Source organism: Teleopsis dalmanni, chromosome 1, assembly GCF_002237135.1.
Source record: "Teleopsis dalmanni isolate 2A chromosome 1, ASM223713v2, whole genome shotgun sequence".
NCBI classification, from domain to species: domain Eukaryota; kingdom Metazoa; phylum Arthropoda; class Insecta; order Diptera; family Diopsidae; genus Teleopsis; species Teleopsis dalmanni.
The window spans coordinates 121,319,252-121,342,877 of NC_051846.1; the positions used below are offsets into that span (position 1 = coordinate 121,319,252).

Below are 23,626 nucleotides of genomic sequence, written 5' to 3' on the forward strand. Positions count from 1 at the left end.
TTGTGTCGCGGATTTATTTCTTATCAGCTGTTTCAGAATACTGATACGCGTTCCTTTACATTTTGAATAAATTGATATTAAATTTTAATATTATCTAAAAATTAATACTGAAAAATGGATTTTGATTTATTTGCGTCAGATGATGATGATGATAATATATTGGCTTCAGTGAATTTGTCAACCACGCAGTTTCAGCAACCAGAGCTACTTAATGAAATTTTGCCTGAATTTCAATGTATCGGAGAAGACTCCATATATTCAAAATTTTCTTCGGAAGGATTTATTAAAAATGGGTTTTTAAATAATACATGCGAATTTCAGAATAAAATAATTAGTGAATTGTATTTAACTACATACGATTTTCAATTCAAACATTTTTGTTCATCACCAATTGAATGCGTAATTGGTGAAGTATGGTAAAAATAAATAACTACCAGAGTTAATTTTTAGTAATAATGTTTCCAAATTTTTAGCATGGACATTCAGTATCTTCATTTAAATATACTTCACCCCATTGTCGGTATATCTAAGGACTTATCGTTTTATCAAAGGCGTCGTCAAGTGACTCAATTTCTTTATTTAATGTTACATAAAACTGTAAGGAGGCAGTTGCCAATTTTAAGTTCAAAGTGCACAAGGATCCGAAGATTATTAAACAGTTTATCCGACCCAAATACTTGGAAATTGGTCTTTTTAGCAGGAAATAATAAGGGAAATGAATGCAATATACCATCTTATCACTTTTTACATGGAATGTTGGAATGGAAACTTTTAGATTTATGTATTTTATACAAATATAATACAAATATCAATGAAAACGACGTGCTTGAAGAAAAACTGCAGATGTTAGTAAAGCAAATAGAAAAAGTTCTTGATGATCTTCTTATTTGTTCTCTTTTTGTTTTTAACAAAAAACGTCCAGCAGAAATTTTGTATACTACGCCATTCTCATGTACATGCTTCAAAGAATTTTGGTTGTTATTACAGTTAATGTTCGAGAAATGGTTTGTAAACATAAACGTTTCCATAGACAATAAGCTTTATTTTTGGACGCTATTTAATAAGAGAATTTTGAATTTAAAAACTCACATGAGTAAGTAGATATTGAATTATTGAATTGTATTATAATTTTAGCTTAAAATGACTGATAAAATAAGTTCTTAGGTAGTTATTCTTTAACGCCCACAAGTTTTTACCAATTTGTAAACTGGATGATCCATACATTAACATTTCTTTATGGTTACCGTTCAAATGGAGATTTCGAGGGGTGTACATATGTACGAGCAAAAAGTGAAGGAGCAGAAAACCAGGAATGTTTAGAAAATTGTGTGCAAGAATTTTTTCATTCAAATCCAAATGAAGAACAAACTCGGACTTTTTTATGTTTGTTAACACCTATAGTAGTACAATGGTGGCGTCCAAAGGTTAACATACCGATGATATTATGGGAGCATTTTTACAAACGATTTAATTCATCTTTTTATACTACTCGCGTTGCATCTAGCACTTTAGCATTGGTATGTAATACAGGAAACTCTTATTTACAAAAATATCGTTCGATGCTTGAGAATCAGAAAATAGATGCAAATATGAGTAGTTACTCATTATTTACACTAATACTTGGTAAAATTTTAAAAAGATTAATTAAACAACCCTCGAATAATCAAGTTCAAAAAATATTGGGTCGCATTTATAGTAAATTTAGTGTACAAAAGTTTCTAGCTCTAAACGACACAGGAATACATCACCTTATTCAATTAGTCCTTATTCTGGCTTTATGTTGCGAATTTAATGCTATAGCCACTAAGTTGCGAGATATATTTTTATCTATATCCTTCGATAAGATCACAATAAATAAGCAACTAATTGTTGCTAGAGGACACATGGCTTTACTGACACTTTATGCTGAACACAAATCTGATCTTAGTGAATATATTATGAAACTTTTACAACAACTTTCTTATATACATAATAATGTATCGGTTTCTAAAATTTTTTCCGATGCGTTAATGGATATATTGAAATTAGCAGATGACTACCGTCGCGGAGAACATTTGTTAATTAATGCCTGGATACCAATTTTTTTAAAACACTGTACTCCTGTCGAACAGGAACGCCCACTTAAAGCTATACATCTTATATTTTCTAATATTCGAACCAATGGATACTTTTTTGATGCTGATATTGATATTTTACGATCATTAAATACATATATTTTACCTTTCCTCAAACAACATTACAGTACTGGATTCAGTCCATTGTTACCTCAACTTGCTGCAGACTTTTGTAATCATTACAATATTACCTCAGATGTACTTAGCTTTCAAAAACTGTTTAGATATTTTATTGATATACAAACGGCAAATAAACAAGCGTTACCAATATTTCTCTCTAAAGTTCTTGACTACGATAAAAATAATTTAGTCGATTTTGTTACAATTTTTCAAGTTTGGCTAAGAAGTTTAGTATTACTTAATGCACAAAATGAGGAAGTCGCCAGCTTGACAAAAATAATTGTAACAATGCCAGTATTTAAATCAATGACAAATTTAAATGCTGATGAAATATTCAAATCCAAAGAACCACTTTGTGTTTTTATAGCGGCGGTTGGAAAAAAATACGAATCTTGCATGGATTTTAAAGAACGATGTGAAATTGCAGACAACTTCAATAGCTTCTTATGTAACTTTGAAAAATGGATACCCACAGATATTAAACAGGAAAGATCCGAGGTATTGTTTCGCTTTTATAGTTTTCTTGCTATTGTTATTTACAATTGCTCACACATAGTATACGTAAAATCTAAAATAACATGTTTTTTCCATATTGCTATAACACGGTTTATATTAACGACGAACGTACAAATGGGCAAAGTCCCAGAAGGTAAAGTACCCCAATTCGTTCATAAAATATGGCCAGTAATAGTGCAAGGTATTGGCCGTTTAAGTTTTAAATCGGATCCATACATCAACAATACACTTAATGATTTAATACAGAAATGGACTCCAATTTTTAAAATCTCTAATAACCCGAAGGTTGTGGCACGTCCATTTATTACTTGCCTGCAAAGTGAAAATTATGAACTTTCTTTATTTGTGTTCGAAAAGCTTACAAATATATTTCTGGCAACGCAGCGCAGACAGGCAGACATCAATGCCTGTCTTGTTATAACGATATATAAAGAAGTCGTTGAAGCATGCTCTGGGAATCACCCAATAAATGAAAAACGATTGGAAACGCTAATGAAAGGTAGCTGCCTTTTAACTCTCGAACATATAATGATGGTTGACGAAATTGTACCAAGTAGAATTTTATTGTTGGAATATTTTAAGCAATTAACAGGATGTACTATATTTATAAATTCACACAGTCTTAAAGATTTAATGACGGAATATTTTCGTTTAATTGCAAAGAAGCACCTTGCGTATTATTCTTTTTTTTATTTTGAACTTCTAATGAAATTTGTACCAATTTGTGTAGATGTAGTTGACAAAGTGATGAACTTTCTTATTGTAGAAGTAGAAATTGTAGAAGCAAAGCGAGGTGCAGGGAAGGATGTACGACTGCGTAGTTGTCTAAATAAATTACAACGAAGTTTAGCAGTATTTAAGCAGAAAGTCAACTCAAACTAAAATTAATTTGCGTTTTTATTAATATTTTCATTTTATATTACAATTTAAATAAAAATCAATCATACTTCATAAAAATAAAACTCATATTATTATTATATTGGTTAAAATTGTTTTTTATATCAAAATAGATTTCCATTTATTTTTATTTTAGATTACAATTTAAATAAAAATCAATTTGTTTGAAAACGGTAAAACTCATATTATTATACCGGCTAAATGTATTTTTATAGCAGTACATGAGATATATTATGCCACAAATACATTTTGATGAGTTTCTGAAATCATTTTATGTAAAAATCAAACAAAATTTATCATATATGCAGAACATATTATATAACAGAATACAGTTTTTTTACTTGATTTTCATAGTTTCAAAATTTACATTTTATGAAAACTTAATTTAATTTACAGATGGAATGTTACAGAATAATATATAACCACATATTTATGGGACAATTGTAAATAAATTACGGGTTTCCTGGAAAATAACTTCACGGCTTAAGAAAGTAAATAGTAATATAAATACAATTATTTTTAAAAAATGGAACAGTATAAGGAATTTATATTTAACAAATAATAATAACCAAATTAATTTATATTTCCTATTATTTCTGAAATACATAATGGAAAACACTATGGTTCAATATTTTCATATAAAATGTTCTAAAGGCACATTTAACATTTACGCAATAAATTATATTTTATTATAATTACCTCTAAGATATAAAATAATATTTAAATTAAACACGAACATTATTAGGAGTAACTTAATAGTAGTTTATGCAATTATCGTATATTGTAGGTCGATAAAACTTAAGTGTAGTTATTTAAAATTTAAATGCAATATAAGGAAAATATGAGTTCATGAACAGATTCATACATCAATAATGCAGATATAGCAAAATAAAATTAAAACTAAATGTAGGTAAATGTACAAAAATGTATTATTGAAATGTTTTGTTTTAATATTGCCTTATATTACGCATAAGTGGTACAAGTAAAGATGGCGTACCAGCCTGTCTTAAAAATGGATGTATTAAGAGTTCTGTCGCTGTAGCACGCTGAGCAGGATCACGCACTAGCATTCGATCCAAAAAGGATTGCAACCTTGGGGAAACTTTGTGAGCGTTTTTTAAGTTTGGTGGCTGCATGTCACGAATGCGTCTCATTGCTTGGAGCGGTGGTTCATTAAAAAAAGGTGGTTCCCCATCTACCATTTCTATTACCATTATTCCTAAAGACCATATATCAACCTCAGGTCCATAAGGTAAACGTGATATTACTTCTGGAGACATCCAGTAAGGTGTACCAACAAGCGATTTACGTTTTGGTAGTTCTTGTGAGACTTGCGCGCAAAAACCGAAATCAGACAATTTAACTCTTCCATCAGCTGCCAGAAGAATAGAGTCTGATTTAATATCTCTATGTATTACACCCTAAAGGAAAGAAATGTAATAAATGACTAATACTTAACATTATTTGATATTTATAAATTGTAGGCAAGTTATTCTCTTAATAAATATAAATTATTACTGTGTATTACCTATCGAAAATAATGCTTTAAATATAAAAATGTCATCCAACTCAAATGGTTTAAAAACAAAATTTGTTATGAGTTAACAAATATATGTCTATTTAAAAAAGTTCGAATTTATAAAAACCGTCCGGTTCATTTAATATACCACATTAATATATGTAGCAAAATCTATATCGTTCAGTTCATAACGATGTTTCAAAAAAAAAGATGAGTTAAAACAGAAAAATAAAAAGATGTTATTTGTTTCATCAGACTAATTAATTTATACTATTTATACATTTTGATTTCAAAAATATCTTGTCACCTCTCTAAATATTTCGTTTATTATTGTGCAAATGGTATAAAATATTTGCATACGATTTATAAGTATTTTTTTTCAAATTCAAACGTTTATTTAAAAATATTTTAATTCGGTCACTAATTTATATCGTTTTGAAACATATACCTGCGAATGTAAATATGCAAGTGCTTTCAGACATTGTTTACAAACTGTGGCAATCTGTTCCTCATCCATGCGTGAATGCGTAACAATATCTGTTAGAGCACCGCCTTCCAAATACTCCATAACAACCCATAACTCATCATTTACAAGAAAACTTGAATATGTTTCAACAATATTTGGATGATGGTAGTCCCGCATAATAACTACTTCATTAAAAAGAAGTTCACGTCTTTGCTGTTTTCTCAAATCCATTTTTTTAACTGCGACTTGTCGTCCTAATTTAAAAAAAAAAATAATTGTAGAACAGTTACTGCTACATATTAACTTGCAAAATATGTAAGTATATTTGCATGTTTTGCAATAGGTTAAATCTGAGAGATACCATTTTCAATAACCCTTAGCTTTGTTAATCGCTTCTGCTATAATTACATATTAGGGACGTGTGCGAGTTAGGCCAAGTTGATGCTAAACCAAATGTGAGATTTTTTGGGATTTTTTTGCATTGCACACATTTAGCCATTTACGTATCGACACATCACCACATTATCGGCACAACTTAGAATTTTCCTCATTTAGAACGCTACTTAGCCTAACTCTCACACGACCTAGAAAACTATAAGAAAAACAAGCATGTAAAACATTACTACTGTTATCAGGCGAGTTTCACTATAAAATTATCCCACTTAATATTTAAACAAAAGAAACAAACTCCTTTAGTACCTGTTGATTTCTCAGTAGCGATGCAAACTGTACCAGTTGAACCTTCACCAATTTTCATAAAATTGTTTAAGTTCTCACGTGGATCTCCAGCAGATACAACCATTTGTAAAGCAGCACGAAACTAAAAATTATGAATAAAAATTAATTATATGATTATTTATACTTTAAATAAAACCTGTTCATGCGTTAACCGTTGTTCTTGCTTCGGTGGTGATATAAGTGTCCCCATGCTAGTGTTATTTACTCCTACTCCACTTGCTCCTCCACTAGAGCTGGAACCACGTGAAGAGGACTTAGCATATAAGTTCGAATTATGAGGATGGTTTTGATTCTGATCAGCTGTAACTTGCGTAGATGATATTACTTTTAGTTGCTGTTGGGATACTGCATGCATTGAATTTGCAACGGTAGAATTTCGTGGTGAAGGATATATAAGGAAATTTGTCTTATTTGTTGCGTGAGAATAAGAATGTGTAGAAAGTATGTTGCCTGCATTACAGCCAACTGGAGAAATCTGTTGATTAGTCATCTGATCAACTCCCAAGCCGAAGCGATATTGATTGTGTAATATATGTGGAGCAGGCAAATCTGTTCTAACAGTTAAAGGACCACTACTATTTAAAGTATTTTGACTCATGTACTCGTTCTGACCTGAACTTTGTGTATTGATTGTATTTATACTTGATTGTGTTTGGGCCCTACAAGCTAAGTCTACTGAATGTATGACATTTTCCGATAATGTTGTTGATTGTAAAGGTGTGTTTTCTTCCAACACAATGGGTGGAACATTTGCATTTCCTCGAAGATCGCGCCGTACTCTTGGGGGACTTGAGCTACGTAATGAATTCGATCGTGCTACATGAGACGTTTTTGGTAGCATCAAGCCACTTAAGCCCGTATTATCATTTAAGTGATGTGTATGTAATTTAAAACTATGAGTATTAGTTAATAAGCAGGTATTGTTTAATGACGTTGTGTCTGACTTATTATTATTGTGGTGTGGACGCACAATTGTCTTCAGATCAAGGATTTCTGTTGGTGTAATTTCCGAAGGGTCTACCAAAGGTAGTGGTCTATTAGTTGATTTTAATATTTGGTTATTACCTACTATTGATGCCCATTGCAGTGGCAAACCGACATAACGCCCCTCTTGTTTATCGAAACCAGTATGAACACGGTGTTCAAAATTACTAGGCATTGAAATAAGTGGTTTCTTTTTCTTTTTCGAAAACATTTTATATATGTTAAAATAACAATGTAACAAAAGTCTTTGTTTTTATTTATTTGCAGTACCACTTATTTCCACTATTAATTTTATTTACAAATTTTTTTTTTCACAATTAAATTGGTATTATTCATATATCCGCTGTAACTGAAATAATAATAAAATTATTAAATTAAAGTTTTATATGAAACATTATATGTTTGTAATCTAATTAAAACTAAGAATCTGCTTATGGGAATGTGGCTTTGTGTGATCGAACTATTTGTGCTTTGTAGATGTTGCCAACATATAATATAAAGTCAATAATAATAATGTAATGGTATTAGATATAGTAGCGTAGGGTAAAATATCATATGAGTTATTGGAACAGTAATAAGAAGAGAAGATTCTATACAATGAAGATAAAGAAAAGAAACAGAGGAAATTTTGAATAATTGTGCCTCTTTGTGTAATATCGCAAAAAAATTTCTCTTACATATATACCAAAGAAGATAAAGAAAAGAAACTGAGAGTTTCTCGAAAAATTGTGTACAAATTTTTCTGGACTATTCTAAAATATTCAAAAATTTTGTGTAATGAGGTGAAAATATTACGCAGTACAATAACAAAAAGCCTTATGCTACATAATGGCGCGTGAATATTTTCCCCACCCGGTCCCTCCTCACCACGATATTTGCTAAAGTAAGAGAGGTTTCTGCTATAAATTAGGTTTAGCGCAACATTTATTTAATAAATTAAAAAACGTTCATCCCTATACATGTTGCTCTAACTGCAAAATTGAAACTCTTCTATCTTTTTTCATTAAAGTAAGAATTTACTTCATTTTAAAATATTTCAATCGAGATAATAAAGTGTCGAATTTTAAACATAAACAATTATGCTTTCAACCAAAGAAGATAAAGAAAAGAAACTGAGAGTTACTCGAAAAATTGTGTATAAATTTTTCTGGATTATTCAAAAAATATTCAAAAATTTTGTGTAATGAGGTGAAAATATTACGCAGTACAATAACAAAAAGCCTAATGCTACATAATGGCGCGTGAATATTTTCCCCACCCGGACCCTGATACTTTGCCCACCCGGTCCCTACTCACCACGATATTTGCTAAAGTAAGAGAGGTTTCTGAGAAATTTCGTTGTTTGTTTTTGTTTTTTGACATTAAAAATCCGTTACGAGAAAATGCGCCAAAGTTGCAATTAAGTGCACAAATACCACATTACTAAAAGAAAAATAAGGCGGAATTTGTTTTCAATTATAAAAGCATTAAAAAAAGGTAATTATTCCAGAAAAATATATGAATTATTAGTTAATTAAAATTTATTTACAATTGAAACGGAAGTGCGTACTTGGATGTTTAAATTTCAAACATCTCTATATTTTTCCAAACGATTATCGAAGGTATATTATTAATTAAAAATAACGCAATTTATTGTTGAAGAATAAAGTAAATGTAAATATAATTTATATAAATATAAATGTATTAACACATTAGAAACTTAGATGTGTGCCTAATTAGTGTATATAATAAACTACGAATTAAGTTGTGCTTTTATTTTTTATTTTTTCCATGATATACTAATAATTATAAAAAAGGAAAAATCCTGAAGAGAAATTAATATTATTAATTATACTTTGATTGAGTGTTGTTATTATATATACATATATTGAAAAATTAGAATCACAATTTTCGGATCAGTTCGATAGCAATTGCTATAAATTAGGTTTAGCGCAACATTTATTTAATAAATTAGAAAACGTTCATCCCTATATATGTTGCTCTAATTGCAAAATTGAAACTCTTCTATCTTTTTTCATTAAAGTAAGAATTTACTTCATTTTAAAATATTTCAATCGAGATAATAAAGTGTCGAATATTAAATATAAACAATTATGCTTTCAACACTTATAAACAGCACAAAAGTGTTCATACTCTTTAAGTGATTTTTTGCTTAAACATAAGACATTTTAGTTTTAATTTTATAATTTATTAAATTTATTTATAATTTATCTTTAATTTAATAGTTCCTTATTATTTTTGGTTTAATATTAAATATTTTTAAAATAGTAATATTATTTTGTATATATTAAGTTTTTCTAAATTGTATTCACATAAAATTGTATATTTGTTAAATAAAACATTTTGGTGGATAGGCCTATTGGGGAACCGAACACCTAAAACTCGGTAACGCGTCAGCAAGCATACCTCTTAGGTGGTGCGGAAAATGCTTATATATTTAATATTTCTTCTAACACTATGCGATGAAATTGATCCTTATTGTTTACAATGTTGTTATTAACTAGTTAAGAATTTCTTGAATTTCATATACAAAAAACATTTCACCTTACTGAATGGATTGCTTAAAACTACAAAAAATATGTAGTAGTAAACAGTATATACATTTTTACGATTCTCTATATTGAAAAAATTTGATGCACAAGCAAAAATTGTATTACAATATACCAAACTTTTTTTGAATTTTAAAAAATTATATTAATATTAATCTTTTTAAAACAAACTATTAAAACAATGCAACCTAATACTCGAAATGTATGAACACATACTAACTTTTCTATTAGATGCTCAGCATATATATAAATATAGTACGTATATGTGCAACATGATTAAAAGAACTTTTATTTTAATAAATACGATACAATTTTTTTAACTTTATTAAAACAATTTCATGACTAATTATATATACATATTTACATATATCAATAATAGCTACTTTATATTTACTATTGATTTTAGTTTACCAATTCTTCATTTATATTTGATTTATATAGCGCATTTAAAACTTTTATGTAAATTGAAGTAAAACTGATATAAAAAATCATGCATATATTTACCCATTATAATCATATTAATATATACAATGGATTTTCCAAGAACAATAATTTATACTATTTCTTCTAATTAGAAGAAATGGCTACATGCTAATATGCAACCACAAATGTAGTAAATATTTAAGTTATAAGCCACACCGTTTTTAATATTTGACAATTCTGGTATGGTAAACAAGTAAGAGAGATTTTCTTTGCGATATTACACAAAGAGGCACCATTATTCAAAATTTCCTCTTAGTTTCTTTTCTTTATCTTCTTTGATATATACCTTATCACAATTGTGCAATATTAAAATTGGTGTAGTTTATAAACTAAATGTTTACTACTTTTGGTATTACATATTAGTATGTTGCCTTTTGACGATCAATATCTTTAACAATATTTCGTTGGCTGATGTTAACTTTTCAAAATTTACCAGTTATATGTCGCTTACTAATACTAGTTTCACATCTTTTAGTTTGAATTGTAAAAATTTATTGTTTTTATGCATAAATATTTTTAAATGATCAATTCCTAGCTTCTTTAGGAAGTCAAATGTTTATTAAATATCATTTAATTACATTATTGTGTTTTCTGCTTCAAAAGCTATTGCTTTTGCATACAACTGTGTTTAATTTTTTTTGTTAGTTTTTTATGTTTGAACTTTATTGCTGTTTCTTTGGTTAAAATATATCAGAAAACAAAAATCAAACTGAGTAAAAATTAAAAAAGATGCGAAATTTAAGAAAAATTTTGTCGGTGAACGCATATTTTTCTACTATGAGTATACGCTACTTAAAAAATACATTGACAGTAAAAGGTAACATCTCTTAGGGAAGTCAATGTACATATATTTAGAATTTTAGATTACATTAAACGTTTTTGTTTTGTAAGCATGTCACAAAAGAACTAATAAAATAAGCACTACTCAATGGCAACTCTGGCCAAAGTGGCGACTTTGTTCGGCTTATAAGGGTAATAAATGTGTAATAAAATTTATAGTTGAAATTTCGAAAATGAATAATAATTCTTTGCAATTATTGATGAGAATATCTTTTTTTACATGATTATAAATAAAATATAATTTTCCGTATCTTTTAACAGTTAAATAATACATGGAACAAATGACATATTTGTTACGAACAATGACGACAAGAAACACGAACAATTACCGAAATCATTCGTTGACAGATAACTAGAAATTTTGTACGTACTTCCAATAATCGTTCACAATAGAGTAGTTTTCAGTGTTGGCAACCATGTGTTTTGAGCTGCTTATTAGCAAAGAAAAGAACGGAAACTCCGCCCACTTCCATCGAAACGGAGAGAAATTTATAAAATTTTGGCACACGTATGGAATACATGTGATTTTACCACGATAACATCAAATTACTCTCTTTTGGGGTTGCAGTATATTAATTTCTTACTACCTGCTTATCATATGCTTCCTTGTAATAATAGGCGTTTTCTTTTGTAAGCATGTCACAAAAGAACAAATAAAATAAACACTACTTTCGATGGCAACTCTGGAAAAACTGGAAATTTTGTTTGTATTTGCAAAACACATAATAAAATTTAAAGTGAAAATTAACAAAATGAATAATTCTTTGCAATTATTGGTAAGAAAATTTCATTTTTTAAATGATTGTGAATAAAATTTGTTTTTTTTCAGGCTTTTTCTATGTTAACAGAAAAAAGTGGTAAACTAAAAAGAATTGAGTATGAAAATAGAGTGAAAGAAGTTCTTGACATATTTGAAAGTGCAAGTTCGTCTGAATCGGATTCAGAACCGGAGCAACATGAAAAATGTTCCTGTTTTGAATCTACTATTGAAGCTATGAGTGCTCAGGACTTTAAACAGCATTTCCGACTACAACGAGAAACGATAGAAGTCATTATAAGTACGAAGGTTGTAAACTAAAGTGTCTTAAATAATTATAACATATTTATTTCAGCACTGTTTTCACAGTCTGAGTACTTTCCAAATCAATTTATTGGTGGAAGACAACGCGTGGGATGCAGAAAATCAATTTATATGTACACTTATATGTAATACAGTTACTTACAGACAGCTGGCAAATCTTTTTGGTGTTGCAATATCAGTGGCTTGGGGTACAGTCCGGCATGTAACAGGCTTCTTGATATCAATAAGCCATGAATATATTATGTGGCCAAGAAGATCAATTGCAGCCGATGTTATGAAGAAGTTCGAAGAAAAGCATGGAATACCAGGCATAATAGGAGCAATAGATTGCACGCATATTCCAATTAAAAGACCAACATGTCATGGTGACAATACTATTCCATTGTTTTGAGATACTGCTTATCCGTGTTTAAACTGGCTTCTGCCCCCATTCAAAGACTATGGAAACTAAGATGAAAACCAAAAAAAATTTGACGAAAGCATTCCTCTACACGAATGGTAGTAGAAAATGCTTTTGGTCTGCTAAAAAGTCGTTTTCGCAGACTATCAAAGTTTACAGAACAAAGTAATTTGGCTGCAATCACGAACATCGTAGCCAGTGTATTTGTTCTGCACAACATTTGTATAAGTAAGAATGATTTTTGCGAAAACAATGACGAACACAATAGTGTGGAAGAAACGGCAGATCAACCAGAATTTTTTGATACTTTAGAGTTGGATAACTCAATTGATTTAAGACAAAACCTATTTAATTACTTGTCAAGAAAAAATATTATTTAGATTTAAAACTAAATATTGAAAATAAAGTACAAACAACAAAATATAGAAAGAAATTGTGTTTATTGAAATTATAAAAAAAAAAATAAATAAACTAAATAAAATAATAAACTAAACTAATTATGGATTTAAAGACTTCACAACGGCCTCCAACAGCGACAATTATTTACGCTCCTTTTTTTGATCAACCGCTAATTGCTGTTGGATATTATTAACGGCTTGTTGTCTTAGCTTTTGTTTCTCTTCCATTTCAATTTTTTTCAATTTAAGCTTTTCTTCATAGTATATATCGCGAGCTGATCGCTTGCGTACATTTCCTGTTAGCAAACTAGAAGTTGAAGGTGGCGGTCGAGTTGAAGTCAGTGATCCGATTCCACTTGGCGCTGGATTTTGTTCAATTCCAATTTCATTTATTGAAGGTTGCGGGGATGGCAATGCTGGCGACAATTGCGAAAATGACATACTTGAGTGAGAGTCGTCTAGCATTACCACTTCTTCGAAACCCAAATCCAAAGCATTGGTATTTCTAATTTTTTGAGAATTTTCGAAAATTTCGTCCATTACCTCCATATGAGGTGGAAAACACGGACTAGCGCCAGTTCGTTTATTGTTGCTATTGCCATTTTATATGCTTTCATTAAAGTCCGCATTTTTCCTTCTAAACACTGCGCCGTTCTTTCTTTATCCTGAAATAAATGTGAAATAATAATAAACATTTCGCCTGGTTATACAAACATTTGTCAAACTTACAGTAATGTTTTTTGCGACCATGTCTTCTAATACATTAAAATAAGTCGCCCTCTTTTTTTTGTGTGTTCGAACTCGTGCTTCCTTGCTAAATAGCAATGCAGAAACCCAATTGTTTTTGTTTTTTTTATTTCTTATTGGATTTTTCACATATTTAACAAACACAAATTAACACATAAGACAACTTTATTAAAATATATTATATATATTAGGGTGTCCTAAAAAAATCTAATTTTTTTTTTTCAACGCATACCCTGTAATTATTTTTGAATGGTGTCAAAACAATTGTAAATAAATTTTCATGTAATTAGAAATAAAGAAACCCGTGCCGACTTGTCGATACATGTCAGAACTTGCATCCTTTAGCGCATCGCAGCAAAGTTATTGTAGTGCTCGTTATTACTTGTTTGTTTTAGAAGTAAGCGCATTATTTTGATTCAGTCAATATGTCAATAGGATTACAGAGTTTTAAAAAGGGAATATTTTTAATTGGGGATGTAAAACATCATATCACTGGTTCAAAACTTCCCTCTAATGGATAAGTATTGGCAGTTCTGTTCTACAACATTCGTGAAGTGAATTTAAGTATCAATAAAAGCGCAAATCTTACTATTCGTGAGTGCATTATTTATTGGGAAAAGGCACGTATACCAACTTAAGCTTTACCTAACTGTGTTAAGAAGCTGATTATATTATACTAAGTTTGGAGAGGTTTGCAGAAAAATGCGAACAAAACACAAAACGTGTACGAGCAGCGTCGACAAGAGTTAATTACAAACTTAGACAATTTGTTTGATATTGCACATGCTAACGCGCTTCAATTAATAAAGATAAATGAAGACAAAATCTTCTTGCAAATTATTGTCGATATCCAAAACGAAGTACCAGACACTGTAACTGTCCATTGGGATGGCAAACTGTTGCCGGCTTTAGATGTGCGCAAATGTGGAAAAGAACGTTTCCCGATTGTTATTTCGTATGGTGATAAAGAACAACTTATTGCGGTGCCAAAATTAGACAACTGTACAGGAAGTGAACAGGCACAGCAGTTTAGAATGCGATTGCTGACTGGAATCTCGAAAATAAAGTGCAAATCCTTTGTTGTGATATTACTGGTTTAAATACTGATCGTATTAATGGTGCTTGTGTGCTTTTTGAACAAAAATTTAATCGAGATATGCTTATTTTTGCTTGCCGCCGTCACATCTACGAATTAATATTGAAAGGCGTATTTGAAGCTAAAATTAGTCAAGTTACCAACAATCCTAACATTCCATTATTCAAAAGGTTACAAGAAAACTGGACAAATATCGACCCTAAGAAAGTACTGTAGTGCCCAGGACCTACATTAATATCATATGTGACAAGCCACTGTTCATTCAGACAAAATAAATGTGTCATAAATTATAATATGCACTTTTGTCGGTTTGACGCTTTGACTTTGATCATATTACTTAAAAGAAATATTTTGACTCATGCTGTTACAAATATGCATTTGTAACATAAGACATGATAAGCATGTATGGTCATTGCACTATTCCGACCTAAATTCTAGAAAGTACATTAACTCTTTAAAAACAATATATGACGTATTATTGTAATGCATTAGAAGAGTATTTGTTTATAAAATATATGTAATAAAATAATTAATGTAATTTATGGGAGTAACCAATGCATTGATTGGTTACTCAAATCAATCAAAAAGTAAATAATAATTGTTTAGTAAATAAGCTAGAATAAGTATAAATACCCATAATTTTTATAATAAAAATAGATTCAATTTAACTTAAGACAAGGTTACGTCTTTTATTTGAATCGTGTTCTATGCGGCATTTAGATGCTGAAAGAACAATAAGCGGCTGAAGAGCTTAGTAATACTCTCCAATAAACTGATAGGTCGTTTCCACTCATACTGGTCGATAAGTGATCCTTGAATCCTTTCAGGACTCAGACATCATATGGTGATATTAATCGAGAAGACTTTATCTAACAATCCTGCTATATATATATTGACGATCCTGACATCCTGCAATAACCATAACATGGTAATTCTGTAATACCATTACATGGCAATAGTAGAATAACATAACATGGCGATCCTGCCCCGACGGATCAAATCTTCTAAAGCAGTTCAATAACAAGAAGCCTGCCCCCGACGGACCAAATCTTCTTAAGCAGTTTAATAGCAAGAAGCCTGCCACCGACGGACCAAATCTTCTAAAGCAGTTCAATAACAAGAAGCCTGCCCAATCAATTAACTAAAGCAGTTTAATAATCATCTTCTAATTCTACAATTAGAATTATAGATATTCAATTATAGTATATTTTTACAATAACGAATGGAAAGTTATAATTGTTTTGTTTGTGGTAAAAGTTTCCACACAAAAAAAATACTTAATAAACATTTGAATACACACCAGTACATTATCGATTTTGCAAACGATTTAATTTTAAAATTTTTCTTAAAAAAATAAATAAAACTGGAAATGTCACAACAAGAGATTGATGACACATTTGCAAAAATTGTGAAAACTTTACAACAAGCAATTTTAAACAATCCAGAAGCGGGACCAAAACCCATAACGTTAGAAGAATATCGTAGAAGAAATCCTGGTGGAAGAACCAAGGAAATAACAGTAGAAGAGCATAATAGACCACAAAAGAACAGAGGTGGCCAAAAGAGAAAGTTAATAAAAGAAAAAGGAGAATTTAAAAAATTAATAAAAATAGCAGAAGGTAAAAATAAAGCTATTTTGCAACAACAGCTGCACGAGTTAACTCATAATGGGTGGCACACAAACCAAAGAGGAGGTAATAAACAACAATAATGCAGCAGCAACAACAATCAATACTGACAGCACTAGCACTATTATATATTTAACATTTATTATACTAGTTATATTATTATTGAATAAAATACATTCTCATTTTAAGAATTATATAAAAAAGCAAGCATTAAGAAATATTAATGTATAGTGTTATATATATATATTGTAAAAAAAAAATTTTTTTTTAATAAATAAAAATTTATATAAAAATAATGTATTCTAGAAGCGATATTTTAATAATAAAAACGTAGAAACAACTGCTATAATATTAATAGCAATAATTATAACAACAATAATATTATTATATGTATTAATAAAAATATTTAAATTTAGATACATTTTTAAATGGATTTGACAGATTTGAAACATATATTATCTAATCTAAAGAAAAATCCGAAAAGAACTTTGTAAAGGTTGAAATTGCTACAAAGTAATTTCAACCATACATATGCTTGAGTACAAATCTGACGTCAGTCCGTCAGTGGAAAACATAACACCAACACCATTACGGACGACACCAGAAATAAACTCACCCTCAACAAAATTCTGTGCACAACCTTGAAAGAATAAGAGTTATTCAAACATTATCAGAATGTAACATCATTACCTGCATTCCATGCGTCAACGAGCCGCGGGCATGACTTGACCTGAAGAAAATAAAAAGAAAAGTAATAAAACTAAAAAAACACAACTTGAAATATGTAAAGAATAAATCAAATGAATTTTAGTTACAAATTATAATATAAGACATACATAAAACATTTATTAAACAATAAAACACATTCTATATATTGAATTAATAAACATGAATTACTAACATTAAAAAACACTCATTGTTTACATTTTTTTTACAACATAAAACAAAATAGAGAAAACAAGCTACAATTCCAATTACACCGGCACTGATTTTACGCAGCAGCGTTAAAATTCTTTTACCACATTTTATTAAATCACTCACTTACATTTTGGCACATATTGTCCTAATATTTATTTTTATTATAAATATATTTTCATATTTTATTTAAAAAAAGAATTGAAACGCGAAGTAAACAAAACGTAATCGCGGCGAAAACAAAGGCAGGCGAAGAAAACAAAGTACGCAACAATGCAAATAACACGAAGTACACGACAATACACAAAATACACAAGAAAGGCTCGCGGAAAGCACAAAAAGTTAACACGAACAACGAAGTTTACCGGTACTCTACACCGAAAAGCTCCGGTCCAACAAGTATATAAGCACGCGAATTTCACAGAACGAGCAACTTGTCTCTTGGATATCAAACGATAAACAAGTTCAACTGGTCAATTCGATCAATATTAACTTACAGGTTTATTCAGACTAAACTGGTCAATTCGATCAAATCAGGATAACCAACTGGTCAATTCGATCAATATTAGTTTACAGGCTTAATCAGCCTAACCTGGTCAGTTTGATCAAATCAGGATAATCAACTGGTCAATTCGATCAATATTAGCTTACAGGCTTAATCAGCCTAAACTGGTCCGATCGATCAAATCAGGATATCCTACTGGTCTATTTGATCACTTGTTTTTATTGATTTTCTTTCTTTTTTACTTTCTAACCTGGCTCATTCAGCCAAACTATTATATCCCTTAGCACAAAGGCAGGAGTCTTCGTAACAGATAAGCCAGAGCCTGTCGCTGAAACATCGTCATCTTTGACAGCAAGTGATCTTATATATAATTCATATACTGAGGTGACATAAGTCCACCCCTACGAAATAGTCACGCGGGGAAATCATAAATTTCTCCGATCCTTGGAAAATAATAATTGTTTATCTAAATTATAACTATTGTAATTGTTTTTGTTTCGAATAATTAAATAAAGTATTAAAAAAGTATATCAAGTCTACGGCTTTTTTTTGTTTAGTCTCAGCGAACATAAATTCTATTGTTAACGAACCTGGACAGCCGCTTTGCATACCTCAGCAAACATAACGACTGAAAAGTGGTCGTTACAACTTATACTGATAAATATATTAGAATAATTAAGAATTATATAAAACAAATTTGGTAAGAAATAGAAGGAAATACTGACATAAAACATTTACAATTAGTAAGAACGAAGTTTGACACAATAGTAGAGGAAATAAATAAATATTTAAAAAACAAACCAAAGCAGATTAGCGACCGTACAATATCAAAACTTGATAAAATGGCTAATTTTGACATGTTAACAGCTTCAAAAATAATTCCTGAATTTAATGGAAATGTAAAAAGTTTATCTAACTTTACCGGTACTTTGCAATTCTACTCAGATTCGTTGAAGGATGAAGTAGAGAGAACCATTCTACTAAATTTTGTAAGATCAACTAAACTTTCTGATCGAGTTAAAAATAAATTGGTTGCAAGTGAGGAAGATGACACAATAAAAAATTTCATTAAGAAGCTAAACACAATTTACAAACCAAAAGCCAATCCCTTAATCATACAAAACAATCTTACTCGAATGCGTCAAGGCATACAAATGATTGCTCAATATGCTTTAAAAATAGAAGAACAAATAGCAATGCTTAATCAAATATACATTTCAGAGCAAGGAGATGAGAATAGAGATGTCATACTAAAAATGACAGATGAATTAGGCCTCAGTACATTCACAAATGGGCTGAATGAGAAGATAAGAAATGTGGTTATAGCAGCCAGGATATCGACATTATCTGAAGCCATACAGATTGCAACAGACGTTGAGACACAAAACAGAAGTCTGATGCAAAATGCATACTGAAACTTTAACTATAAATCAAACAACCAGGGATATAGATCAAGAAATGACAGAAGTCATGGAAACAATGACTCAACGAGGTTTGCAAACAAGTAAAGCAATCAACGAAGCAACTACAATAGTCAAACAAGAAATTTCAATAATTTTCAACAAAAAAACGGGAACACCCCCGGTCACAATATCCCGGGGAACGTAAATATCAACAAGAACATTCGAAAGTATTAAATTTTACTTCGGCAAAAAACACTTCTAACTGTATAACAATAAGAACTTCAATTAACAATAAGTTTATTACTTTACTAATAGATACGGGCGCCGAAATATCAATATTAAAGAGAGGTTTATTAGAAGAGAGGTTTATTATTAGTAGAATATCTACAGAAGGATTATTAAAAACAAAATTATTTTTGGATGAGAAAAGTATACCTCATGAATTCAATATCGTTAAACCCAATATCAATCTGCCAACTGACGGCATATTAGGTAGAGATTTTTTATTAAAGCATAACTGCAAGATAGATTATGAAACATGTACGTTAACAATGCCTTATCAGGAAGATGAAATTATCTTACCTATAAATATAAATACAAAAAATTTGACATATATAACACTGCCCCCTAGAGAAAAAACATAGAAATATCATGTAATGTTTATACAGCGCATTAACCCCTTCACCACTCGCAATGAACGATAAAGTGATCAAGCATCATATTTTAGAATCCAAACCTCAAGCCACACATAGTATAGCTTGAGCTTCGTTTCCTGCTCAACCCTAACACCAACAAACTTTGATATTAGTGTCAAACCTTAGGAGTTCTACCCAATGGCAAACACCCGTGAGTGACTCTAAGGTCAATTACCCTATTCCCTAATCCTTCAGAAATATTGATGGTAAATAAATTTATCCTAAATATACCCAACACATACATAGGTAATATAAACGTAAACATACCCCACACAAAATCTCATACCAATGCATCCCTTATATAAATCTATATTAATCAACAAAAATTAAAATTAAAATTACAATTAAAATTAAATAAACATTTAATATTAAGCCATTAAACATGTTCAACATATTAAACACATTAAAGATTACAAGATTTTACTACCATCATAACACATAAATATCAAAACAAATCAATAAAGTTATCATAATTATATCCAATGAAACTTCACCAAAAATACTATAAAATACTACAATATTAATTCTATTAAATCTTTTTACTAAACGTCTTATCAGTTAACACACACGTCCATATAATATGGAATTAAACATTCCAACAAACTTCCATTCGAAAGCTGAAATAAGATCCAGTCCTCTGTCGGTTCCCACTGACGCGTTTCGCCTGGGAACCACCCAGGCTCATCAGAGTGGATATGGGACAATTAAAATTCAAACATAATGTCATATGTCACTATGTTGTCCGTCTAAGAGAAAGTATGTATGTTTCTTATCACTACCAACCACCACGTGATACAATATCTACATATCTACTTACATAATTTACATAACTCTTAAATTTACATAATTTGCAAGTAAATAGTTACAACCAAACTCAATAACCCGTATACATTCTTACCAAACAACTATCCTGCCACACAACCATCACCACATCTCAAACTAAAATATCAAATCACCATTATAACATTATAATTTATCATAACCAATAAAACATAAAACAGAACCTATAATAGATATGTTTACATGAGATATACATGATCATATTCAAATGAATATGAACACATTCATATAGCAAAATATTATATCAAATTATACTAATTATCTAAACCTAAAAACAATTTCATTAGCTTACCTAAAAAATAATCACTTCAAACTTGTATATGCCTAACTACATCAGAAGCACTCCCTCCGCTGATGCTTGCAATTCCTTCCCTTACCATCCATAACTTGACTATCTCCGGAAAATGCTGCCATTATACAACTTCGTCTTTTTTATTATTATTATTAACACCCGCACTTTAAAATATTGCAATCAACCAAATTAAAGTACACTAAAAACACTGCGTTCCGTCACCATCGAAAAAACACGCAAAGTAGTATAAAGAAAAATAGTATAAAGAAAAACAATTATCTGTTATTAAAACAGCACCATCATCACCGCGTACGGCCGTATAATTCTTTCTGAAATTCTTATTTGAAAATATAAACACCACCTTCCCCTACTCCTACATTGAAACTTGCGCCAAATAATATTGACGCTTTCTATACCATAAAAACATTCCCTCAAATTTCTCTACATAAACTCTCCTCCATCTGAAAAACTATACAATAATATTTCTACATCTCATTTACATTTCTCCATATACAACATAATACAGATATTAATATACCACCAACTGCAAAGATCAGTCTCACCTCTCAACTCTCTCGCCAACATATGCCAGTGTACTCATTAAACTTTACCTCCAACAATTTCTTACTATACACTACTCATTCTTACCATATTCAACAACCAATTATTTATATGTATAAAGATGCACTATCATTGTTTACAAGTTTCCAGGTTGCCATACATCTATTATAGTTCATCTTATTATGCAAATTGCACCACTCCTCCTTAGCATCAGCTTGCTTTACTGTGCTTGTTTTGAACAAAATTCGTGCTAATTCTGAACCTTTGTTTACTATTCTTTTTCGCCGTTACTATTATTTTCTTCCACTATTTATTTATATCCCTCTCTGGTCTCAATATGTTTAGCTTAATCAGTTGAAAGTTACATATCGAACTGATAACATCTAATCAAAGCTCATCACACTCCGCGCACATCTACCCACCATACAGTTAATTATGGTTACCTTATCATCAACCGCTCATTTAAACTTCTTTTACACATTTTCTGCGTTACTGCGCTGCTTTTAAATCAACTCGCGTCAGCATAATTTTAAAGTGAGTACAATAATAATATTGCAAAATTCACTTACGTTGAATACATTTTCTCATCCACCGATGGACTAATAAAATAACAAAATAACAAAATTCAACCCTACTCCTACTTTTTTAGTTGCTTCGACACCATATCTTGGCCTCCCATCATTCGAAACCCAAAGCCGTTCCATCAATCAAAGGTTCAAAGCTCTGCTTCCGTGGTACGTTATACCTCCTTTCTCTATACACAATTTACATTTCTTCTCTCTTTAGCTATTACTTTCTATTATCTATTGCACATTCATAATGGATCCCAGTTTCACCGACGAGGAGCTTTTGTCTGCCTATCAACACGCATTTGGCAATACACTTTCGCTGGACACCTCTATACCCATCAACCGTGCCATCTGCACCACCACAGCACCCACATCACCAGCTACAGGCTCTCAAATACATGGCCATCAAGCTCATCCTTTTACTGCCTTGCCATTATTACAATTACCATGTAAATATCTACTATTCAATCCAACCTTACCCATATACCTTTCATTCATCAAACTCAATTCACAATTCATTTTATTCATATAAATCTCCTCATTTAGCTTCCAACTCCCTCATTCTTATTCCTATACTACCACTATTACTCAATACATTTCTAACTGGTTGGATCACTCATCCTCCCTTTGTTTAATTCTCTGCTATATCTATATTTATCTAACAGTTTAATTAATAATTCATTATATTCATCTATTTATCCATATTATACCCATATTCCAAAGCGTTATTGTTCCTTAGTTTGCATATTATGACCTAGTATACTTATCAAAAATTTTGCAAATTACATGCATATCTCTATACTTATTACCCTTATCCTAATGAATTAATTGTCTTACTATATATCCCTATCTACTAAATTATACTCTTTACATTATTACATTATAAATGTTGTTATTCTCTCTATATAAAATCTAGTCTTGCACATTTCTTTAACTCAAATTATATCTCAAAATTCCGTAAATTGCTTGCATATATCTATATTATATTTATAATTCATTATTCTTACCTTCCATCTACATCAATTGATCATTATATCACCTTACTATATACATTATGTTTATATTCATATCTCTAAATATTCAAATTCAATATTCAATATACACTATTACTGAATATCTTGTATCTAATATTTAATATTTAATTGTATTTTTTTTTTTTTTTTTTTTTAAATGTTATTCTTTTTCGTAATAGTAATCTCTCCAATTCCATCTTAAACTTATAAGTTTCTTATTCTCATCTTACCTATACTACTCCCTTTCTTTATAACTA

At 30.2% G+C, this 23,626-nt stretch overlaps 2 protein-coding genes across 4 annotated transcripts; one reads left to right on the top strand and one right to left on the bottom strand.

Moving 5' to 3' along the window:
* The first annotated feature begins 102 nt into the window (after nucleotides 1-102).
* On the top strand, nucleotides 103-3,689 carry LOC119668204 (protein MMS22-like). 2 transcript variants are annotated; one of them, XM_038077644.1, is made up of 3 exons: nucleotides 103-416; nucleotides 474-1,093; nucleotides 1,165-3,689. In XM_038077644.1, exons 1-3 carry the CDS (start codon nucleotides 115-117, stop codon nucleotides 3,630-3,632), a joined length of 3,390 nt encoding a protein of 1,129 aa, XP_037933572.1. In that variant the 5' UTR covers nucleotides 103-114; the 3' UTR covers nucleotides 3,633-3,689. The 2 variants fall into 2 exon arrangements, with proteins under 2 accessions (XP_037933572.1, XP_037933573.1); XM_038077645.1 differs by having other exon boundaries at nucleotides 334-411.
* A 647-nt stretch (nucleotides 3,690-4,336) lies between these two features.
* On the bottom strand, nucleotides 4,337-7,794 carry LOC119668205 (serine/threonine-protein kinase PAK mbt). Of its 2 annotated transcripts, XM_038077648.1 has the most exons (5): nucleotides 7,440-7,549; nucleotides 6,507-7,387; nucleotides 6,332-6,452; nucleotides 5,615-5,886; nucleotides 4,337-5,068 (listed from the first exon to the last, which is right to left on the bottom strand). In XM_038077648.1, the coding sequence occupies exons 1-5, from the start codon at nucleotides 7,450-7,452 to the stop codon at nucleotides 4,595-4,597; spliced, it is 1,761 nt and encodes a 586-aa protein (XP_037933576.1). In that variant the 5' UTR covers nucleotides 7,453-7,549; the 3' UTR covers nucleotides 4,337-4,594. The 2 variants fall into 2 exon arrangements, with proteins under 2 accessions (XP_037933576.1, XP_037933575.1); XM_038077647.1 differs by having other exon boundaries at nucleotides 6,507-7,794.
* Nucleotides 7,795-23,626: the final 15,832 nt, after the last annotated feature.